The following is a 9,611-nucleotide window of genomic DNA, read 5'->3' as shown; positions in this document are numbered from 1 at the left end:
AATTCATTTGTAGGTTTGGTAACAAAAAGTACAAAGTTTGATTGTTTGAAATATTGTACTTCTAAACTAAATTTTGAAAAATTACTTTTTATATGGAGTAGTTTAACCGCAAATCTAAAAAAGAGTCACCATGTTGCAGGAAATGCTAGTAATTATATTAATGTCAATATTGATATATAGATGTGTAACCTATAGATTTGGTGTTTTATATTAGTTTGATGTTAATAATATGACAATTTTTAGAAAAATGTATTAGACTTTAATATAAAACACACACTAGCATAATAAGTATTTCTCGAAATTGGTAAATGCAGTGTATAGAAAATAAAAATATAGGGAATAAAGTATCAAGTACAAAAGATAAAAAAAATACCATTTAGTGAAAATATGAAACAAAATTAATTTATTAAATTTGGATTTTACAAATATTACAACTTATAATATATCTTAAACTTTTTTTGAACTAAGTAATAAAAAATAAACAGAGATTGTATACAATTTTCTTACAAGTAATTTAAATTTCAACAGAGGTACTTTACCCCAAAATGATGCCTCCTAAGCTCATTATTTTTCTCGTTAAGGAATCTATAGGTTAAACATCTATGGAGAATAGTAATAAGAAAAGAGTTAATATGCGGAATCTTTAGGTTCATGATAATTTTATGAATTTATTTAAGACGTAAAACTTAAATATTGTATTCTATTTTTACATTACATAACATTTAACATGACTTATTTATTTGCAAAGTTTTGATAGGAAAAGTTTGGATTAGGGGACTATTTGGAGCGTCAGCAGTGCAGTTGGCGCTTGACCGGATCATATTTTACATATCCAGGTACGATCTCCGCTATATAGTAATGCGATCTTCGGATTTCTTGATAACATCCATCCGACATTCTTACTGTAATTACAAATTGCATACAACTGCATAGATATTCAAAGATATGTGTGAAGTCAACCAACCCTCACTGGCTCTGCGTTGTTGAATAAGACCTAGTCGCATTCCTGAGGGTAGGCTCCGAGCTCCTCAGTGGAGTATAGTGTGTCCGTATAGTGAGCTTGATGATGACGATTTGTTTTGCTTCAATGCATATTGTCTTGTTAGCAAATTTTCTAAATATTTTACCAACAGATAGAAGCTAATCTCTTTCCAGTGTTATTCTATTTCTCCCGACGAGAGTGACACTACTACTCCAGTTCTATCAGAAAATATGACCTATCAAATAAACAAACTGGAACAAATAAGCATTTATCACAGTTGGGGTATTTTGTTGGTGAACTAAACAATAATGGTATTATTACGAAAGCAGTGAGCATTATGTTGCGTTCTTAAAATATGTTCGCTTTAGTCAGAAGATTAAATTAAAGTTGCAATTAACGAAAAGGTTTTATTTTTCCTAAATCGTTTTCCCTCGAATAATACTTTCAAACGTCAAAAAGGAAACTGACAGATTGATTTTTTTAGGTTGGTAGCAACGTAGACTTGTTCATAATATTGCTAGCATTGAAAATGTCAATTTTTATTCTCCGTTTGTGTATCTAATTAGTCAAGAGTCCCGTCTCTTATTTTATATACTCTTTGGACAGCTGCAGTAAGTCTTGTGACAGTTTTTAGACATTGACAGGAGAGTGCTAGTGAGTTGAAATTTAGTTTTTTATGCCTACCGGGTCAGATAATTTTGTATGGTAACGGTTTTTATGCTACTTTCTCATTAAAAATTATAGGTATTGGGTGTAGATAGAATGAATATATTCCCTTGCATCTCAAATTTTCCATTACCAATGAAAATATCATCACTTACCATTTTGCTTTATTCAATGCTTTAAGAACAAAAATAAAAATTATTCGGATTAAAATTTATTATGACAGCTTTCATTAGTTTGTTGGACAAATTCATTAGTTTTCAGTTTCTACCAATTTTTTTATGAAACAAAAGGAATGATTTAAAAGATGTACCAAATTGGTACAACAGTAAAAGATTCAGAGAATAATCCAATATTCCAAAACAAAAAATAAAAATACGACAATTACATTTTCGCAAAGGAAATTATTAAAGAATATTCTTGCATAAGAGAAATATAACAATCCTTTCCACTAAAAAATATATATAATAAAAGGAGATAGCATAAGTTTATTCACAAACAATACTGGAATAATTTTCATTGAATTAATTCAACTATGTAATATTATGCTAAATTTATAAATCAATTTAACTGTTCAATAATAATGTATCAGATTCTAAGATACCAATTTTATAGTTATTACACTATAAGAAAATATATTAAATACTACAGAGTACAAGTTGAATAAAGGCTGCAAGCTTTTGTTTATCTGAAGTTGACAAAAAGTAGCCCAAAACGAAGAAACTCACAATACATTCTTTCTTTGTCATGTGCATATGTCCATCTCGCTCACTCTATATTAATTCAGGTAATACTTCTAGAACAAACTTTATACATACAAAGAATTCTAAAGAGTATTTTTATAAAAATAGCAATTTCGCTACAGAGTGAAACTGGATTAAATGTAAGCACAACATTTAGATTACAAGGAAACAGATATTGGCGTATTAAAATATATAACGTCATTTTGACATTTAAATATATATAAAGTAATATACACTGGTCAAAATATATTTAGAAGTTAATAAGTATAATTTGAGATACACATAGATATTTTATATTTCACATGGAATTACATTTGCACTTAAATCTATCAAGATTAGCTTAAATTGATCTGTTTACTTAACACCGTTGACATGCTTGCCATTTTCAATGACAGTTTTCTCTTCAATTAAACTTAACGATGACACTGAGATATCTTCTTCATCTGTAACAATACCACATACATTATACAAATAACTACTACAAACCAATACTACTTAAAATTCAAAGCTAGTGGGTGGCGCTAGTGTGTAAAGTCGGCTATCATCTGTCAAAGTTTTATTATGTCATTCTAGGGATTAAAAAAATCTAGTAAAGTAATACTGACCTGAACTAACATCTGACTGGTTTCTCGGGCTCAGTCGGCAACCTTTAGAGAGATAAGATTTCAACTTTCCTAATGAGGCTAGTATTAATCTGAAAAAAAAGGAGCTTTATAATTTACAGACACATTGAGATGACTGCTGTTGGTTAAAAATTTATCATTTCAAACATTTAATAGATAAATTAAGAAGAAGGGTACACAGTATTTGCTTCTCTTTCCTACATCTGTATCAACTGTCATATCTGAATACATCTTTCTTACAATTGTCTTTTTTCACCCAATTTATCTGTACTTTCTTTAGTCTCATTATCAATAAATTTATCACTTTTCCGAGAGAGAACAATGAAAACTTATAAAAGTAATATTTTCCGTTGACATACCCCATGAATGGTGGGCTGGGTGACAGCGGTCTGGAGAGGTATTCAGGGTGGAACTGCACTGTGACGTAGTACGGGTGTCCGTCCACTAGCGCCACTTCCATGCGCGTGCGCGTCTCGTCCTTGCCCACGAAGCGCAGCCCGGCCGCCTCCAGCCGCTCTATGTACTCCGGGTTTACCTCGTACCGGTGCCTGTGACGCTCCTCTATTATATCTTTCTTGTATAGTTGTGCTGGAAAAGTTACAAAAGTTAGATTGGAATAACAACTTCGAATTTACTGTTATGAAAAAAACCCGTTTATTTTTTCTTTAAAGGTATACTAAAGCAATTACTGGCATGATATAATTGTGTTATAGATTATTCAATTCAATTTTATATGCGATATAGGATTTTGTAGGCTTTCATTTCACAATTTTTAAAATGTAATCAGTACTAACATATTAAACTAGATTCCAAATACGTTTTGCGTTTGCCCAATCTCATTGTACCGCCTAGATTTCCCGGATGGTGTTCAGGCATATCGATGACCAGTTTGTCTTCACAATTAGGATCTACTTCTGTGGTATTAGCTCCCTTCAGACCGAGGACGTTTCGAGCAAATTCTATAACAGCGGCTTGCAGTCCCAAACAGATGCCCAGCATAGGTTTCTGTGTTTCGCGACACCATTGAGCTGCTTCAATCTTTCCCTCCATTCCCCTTTGGCCGAATCCACCAGGGATAATGACACCACTGAAATAAAAATTAATATTAAACTACAATACAAACACTCAGTAAATGCTCATATACTAAGCATAGCATACCTTAATTAAGTATACTTACTCGCACTTGCAAAGATCCTGCCAAGCCTTATGATAGCTAACAGGATCATCTATCTTTGTCTGACGCTCCAAGGAAACAGCTTCCACATAAGTCAGAATGAGTCTATATCCAGCTGCTATAGATGCGTGCTGTAACGCTTTAGTAACACTCGCATAGCTGTCTTCTAACTTTGTGTACTTCCCGACTAAAGTTATGTTCACTTCTTTACGTAAATTTTCCACCCTCTTCGCTAGGTTACGCCATTTCTGCATAAATCTGTAAGCAAATATATTTCTGTGTTAATTTTTCTGATTTCCTTATAAGAATGATGGGTAAATGTTTTTGTGTGATTGTTTTGGCAGTGAAAACTCATGGTACTTGTTAAACATGATTACCTAGAGTTTATTATGGCGGTAGACTTAATTTATATCCGGAAGCTTGACTATTGAATTATAGAAGATATATCAAGATTTATTCAAGGTCTGTGTAACTATTTGGCATAAATAAACATAATATACAGTTTAATTTTTTGTTTTAGTTTTATGTTTTGCATACTAAGACAAATTTCGACATACTTTAGTTATTTAAAATACTATTTCATTTCAATGAGTATTTAAATAGCGTAACCTGACCGATAACATTAGTCATGATTACTGTTATATGAGGAAGAAATATATTTACTTTATTTATTGCTCTCAAATTGAGGTAGTCTCTAAGCTTATCTACTAGGAAGTGTTTTTTTTTTATTATCTAAAAGCATACTAACAATATTGCGACTCGTCATTTGTCTAACAATTTAATAAAACAATAAGAATTATAATACCACACAATACATAAACAAAAATAAACGATCATATAGTACATATGTATTTTGTATGTTTAAGTCACAACAAGATTGTTGTAACAAGGTCATGATTACGTATGTTATTGCGTGTTAAAAATATATGGCATACAGGAATTTATAGATGAATATAAAACAGTAGATTTATGACATCATAGTTATTCAAGAAAAAAATATAGGCCCAACAGCTTTGTCATTTGCCACCTTTTGTTTACCGTATCTCTAAGGATTTATACTCTCAACATGTAATTAAAATCATTATAATATTTATGAATTCTAATTGTAGCGAGTCAAAGTGTTAATCTGCAGATTCTGAAAAGTGTTAGGCATTTAAACGTACCAAACTTAGTTTATTAAAGGGAATAAAATCTTACCTTCCTGGACGAGGCACGGACATATTCAACTGCAGTCTTTCATTGAGATACTGCACCACTCCTTGTGCTTCCATCAGCAGTGGCACGTGATATACAGAGCTCAGGTCATGTATGCATATAACCTGATTAGAAATGGTTTAAATAAGAGTACACAGAGACACAACCAAAAGTATTAAATAGAGGAGTTCTTGAATTAAAATAATATTTAAAAATGCTTTACTTAGTTGACCTACAAAATTGAACATTGTAAGATAATTCTATAATATATTGCTGTAAGATATGAAGTTACCCTTAGTGTAATTAAGTTCACACTGTCCTATAAACCTTTGTACATAAAGGATAATCTATAATTGATTGATGCTATTATTGATAATTAGTAGTTTTCACTTATTTAGTAAACAAATTACACATTTGGAATATTCTTTGCCATTATTTATCATTTTATAATATTGATAGTTAATGATATTGAATGTGGATGACTACAAAAGTAAAAGAAGACAAAAGAAAGTATGGATGGATTGTGTGAAAGAGGATATGAATAAGAAGGGAGTGGATTCAGTTATGATGGTTGATAGAGATGTATGGAGTAGTACATACTGTGCCGACCCTCCGTAGGGATATGGGTAGGTCGATGACTATACAATAATATTGTTTATATACCATATCATAACATATGTATTATTATATTGATTTGCAAACTAAGCTATATTGCAACTGTATATATTAAATATTTTTCAAAGCATTACATTTTTTATTGTATTACTAATTGTTTCATAATAATAAAATACAACAGTACAAGTTATGGATACAAATAACTTTGTTTTTAAAGCAAAAATACTGGATTACTAATTTACTATTTAAATTCCAAAATCTGCTTGTCCTTTTAAAATCATTCATTTTTACGATATACTACACTAATTTTAAAAATATAGATTTTTTTTACACCAGCAACAAGCCAAAGCTAAAGACATGTAGAAGCATATAATTACTTTCTAAATAAGTACATAGTTTTCTTTATTCAAAAATTGTACATACTTGTGGACCGATATTTTCCTTTTCAGAGATCTGTATAAAAATAAATTTAATGGAACTCAAAATTTAGTTCCTTCATAAAGGAAATATAGAGAACAAGTCTTAGTTTTATCGTCTTTTTTTATGTTGCTGGTTTTAAAGCAATATAAATGTGTAAAATGTTTCTATATATCTTTTTGTTAATGTAACATTGCGAAATTAAAACAATGGAAGCCTATTTGGTAACATAATTAATAAAATTTATGTCTAAATAATTATGTTGATAAAAATTATTAATTCTTACCTGCTCAGGTCCGACGTGACAGAAATTGGAAATCTTTTCTTTAACTGTGTGATCAATAGGTATTTCAGAACGGCATAAAATTAAATCAGGGGACAGACCAAGTCCTCTTAGTTCTCTGACTGATGATTGTGTGGGTTTTGTTTTTGGTTCACCTGTTGATTTTGGCTGTAAACAAAACATAAGACTGCCTCTTATTAAATGTATTTGGTAAATTGGCTATGGTGTGTTTTCTATACATATTGCAACTAGTAATGGGTAAAAGTAATATAAGTCAAATCTTACAAATTTTAGTTAAAGACAATTATAATCTTTTAAGATAATTAGAATTGTACTGTTGTGTTCATTAATTTCATTTATTAGGTTCTGTTTTAATGTTGTGTATTTTGAAAATTAAATATATATTTCACTAACCATTGGCACCAAGGAGACATGAGCACAGCAGAAATTTTCTCTTTTAACTCTAAATTGGAATTGTCTAAATGCTTCTACAAATGACATTCCTTCAATATCACCTATTGTGCCTCCCAACTCCACAATGCACACCTTGGGTGGGGAATTATCTGGTGTGACTGGAATATGTGCCACCCTTTGTACCCATTCTTGAATAGCATCCGTTATATGTGGTATAACTGTTGGCAATTGAGAAATTAAAAAAGGCCTTTTATTTCATCAATAACAAGAATCCTTCAAAAGCTTATTTGTGTTTGAAAACTTATTTTTCAAAATCCATGTGAGAATTCTACAAATGTTTGCGGAAACTTATTACAACTAAGAAAATGACAGAGTTATCATTACCTTGAACAGTCTTTCCAAGATAGTCCCCTCGCCTTTCACGTTCAATGACCTGTTGGTAAATCTTCCCGGTTGTGATATTGTTGTCTCGATGCAGTGTGATATCCAAGAAACGCTCGTAGTTGCCAAGATCAAGGTCCACTTCACCTCCGTCATCAAGCACGTAAACTTCACCTAGAAAATAAAAATAGAACGTGTTATGTTGTCGCACTTACTTTGATAACCACGCGGTGTATTGTTCTGCAATTTAATTCCATAAAGCTTACCATGTTCATATGGAGAGAAGGTACCAGCATCAATATTAATATAGGGGTCTATTTTTATAGACGTAACATCAATACCACAGCTTTTTAAAATTGTCCCGAAAGAACTTGCGATGACACCTTTCCCTACACCGCTGATGACACCACCAGTTACTAAAATGTATTTCATATCCGGCATTTTGTGTTAAATTTCTTCCACTAGCATCGTATCAGAATTTTAATAAATCTAGTTCTGAATATGAAATCCAATCGTTATAGAAAATTATAAGTAGAACCAATCACACATGTGCCTGCGTCAAACTCACACTGCGCGCCAGGTTTTAGTGCTGTGTTGCCAGTTATTACCAATATCGGTTTTCACAAAAAACTCGATTTACCGTCCAGTCTGGTCCAATCGTTTTGTAAATGTACTACTTGTCTTTTACCATTGTACCATACGTACCTATTCCTTGACAGATTCGCGCACGAACACGAACATTTTTAGTCTTTGGTTTTTGTTGTTTAAGTTGTCAATTGTCAAAAGTGCGTTTTCTACGGAATAGGTATTTTGTTGTGAGTTTTCAGAAAAATGCCTAAATACTATTGTGATTATTGCGATACTTATTTGACCCACGATTCACCAAGCGTCAGAAAAACCCATTGCACGGGCAGAAAACACAAAGATAACGTAAAATTCTATTACCAGAAATGGATGGAAGAACAAGCACAACATCTCATTGATGCTACGACTGCCGCGTTCAAAGCGGGTAAAATTGCTCAGAATCCATTTGGTAATAAAGGAGCAGCCATTCCTCCTCCATGGGATCCTTCTGTTATGGCACAAGGAGGGCCCAGACCACCAGTACCCACACCTGGTGGACCTCCAGGGATGTTGCCACCACCGGGAATGGGACCTGGCGGACCTATGGCTCCTCCTATGATGATGGGACCACATGGACCTATGCCCCCTATGATGGGAATGCGGCCACCTATGATGGGCCCATTGATGGGACCTATGGGCCCTATGGGTCCAATGGGTCAAATGCGCCCACCGTTGATGAATGGACCACCTATGAACAAATAGTGCATAGTGGACAATTCTAAATGAACATTATAGACAAAGATGTCTAAAAAGTGCTGCATATTTAAGGTTATGTTAGGTACAGATGTATTAAATATATTTAAAATGAATGTAAAGATTGTTTTAATGTTCAATAGCAAAGAGTGTCTGAAGTGGGTTTTTGCAAAGTGTGTCAACGGTAATTACTACCTCATTCATATATCTTTATTTTATACTTGCACACATTAAGTTCAGAATTGTGTTAAAAATGTGAAAAGTGTAATTACAACATATGGCAAAGTTCATCAATCAAAATAATGCATCAATTTACAAAAACAGACTTCAAATCCTACTCTTGGACACACATCCACATTTTGTATGTATCAATTAAGATAATTTTGTAAAGTAAATAAATTTTGGATAGATTTTTGTAGTTTTAATTTATTAGTACATCATTTATCATAACAAAAATATCAAGAAAACAATTAAATAAAAACTATAACAATACACTATTCAGCTAAGGTACTGGATGGTGGAGCCACTAGTGTTCTGTTTCGATTGTACAATGCTGTCATCACAAGATCTGATAGTAGAAGACATATTGAAATCATCGGCAACAAACCGCTCAGGACCAACGGGGCATGTCTTGTTTTCCTCACTAACTTAAAACCATTGAATACTGCAATTGATAGAGATATTTGTAGTGTACAACAAGCAACCAGTCCATACATTTGTAGAAAATGTGAGGCATATCTGTTCCGTATTGCTCCAAATACAAAGATACTGAGAAATATATATGTGGTAAATATGGTAACGGGAG

The 9,611-nt window shown here is 32.4% G+C and overlaps 2 protein-coding genes across 2 annotated transcripts; one reads left to right on the top strand and one right to left on the bottom strand.

Annotated features, from left to right (window-relative positions):
• Window positions 1-1,843: 1,843 nt before the first annotated feature.
• On the bottom strand, window positions 1,844-8,063 carry Ctps (CTP synthase). The gene is made up of 10 exons (XM_013316800.1): window positions 7,756-8,063; window positions 7,493-7,663; window positions 7,109-7,326; window positions 6,698-6,862; window positions 5,383-5,504; window positions 4,189-4,443; window positions 3,806-4,098; window positions 3,371-3,599; window positions 2,994-3,082; window positions 1,844-2,831 (listed from the first exon to the last, which is right to left on the bottom strand). Exons 1-10 carry the CDS (start codon window positions 7,928-7,930, stop codon window positions 2,743-2,745), a joined length of 1,806 nt encoding a protein of 601 aa, XP_013172254.1. The 5' UTR covers window positions 7,931-8,063; the 3' UTR covers window positions 1,844-2,742.
• Window positions 8,064-8,199: 136 nt separating this feature from the next.
• Window positions 8,200-8,922, top strand: snRNP-U1-C (small ribonucleoprotein particle U1 subunit C). Its single transcript, XM_013315041.1, has one exon. It carries the CDS (start codon window positions 8,321-8,323, stop codon window positions 8,813-8,815), a length of 495 nt encoding a protein of 164 aa, XP_013170495.1. The 5' UTR covers window positions 8,200-8,320; the 3' UTR covers window positions 8,816-8,922.
• Window positions 8,923-9,611: the final 689 nt, after the last annotated feature.

Source organism: Papilio xuthus, unplaced genomic scaffold, assembly GCF_000836235.2.
Source record: "Papilio xuthus unplaced genomic scaffold, Pxut_1.1 DF829129.1, whole genome shotgun sequence".
NCBI classification, from domain to species: Eukaryota; Metazoa; Arthropoda; class Insecta; order Lepidoptera; family Papilionidae; genus Papilio; species Papilio xuthus.
The sequence above is the reverse complement of the archived record's forward strand: the minus strand, read 5'-3'. Positions and strand labels throughout refer to the sequence as shown.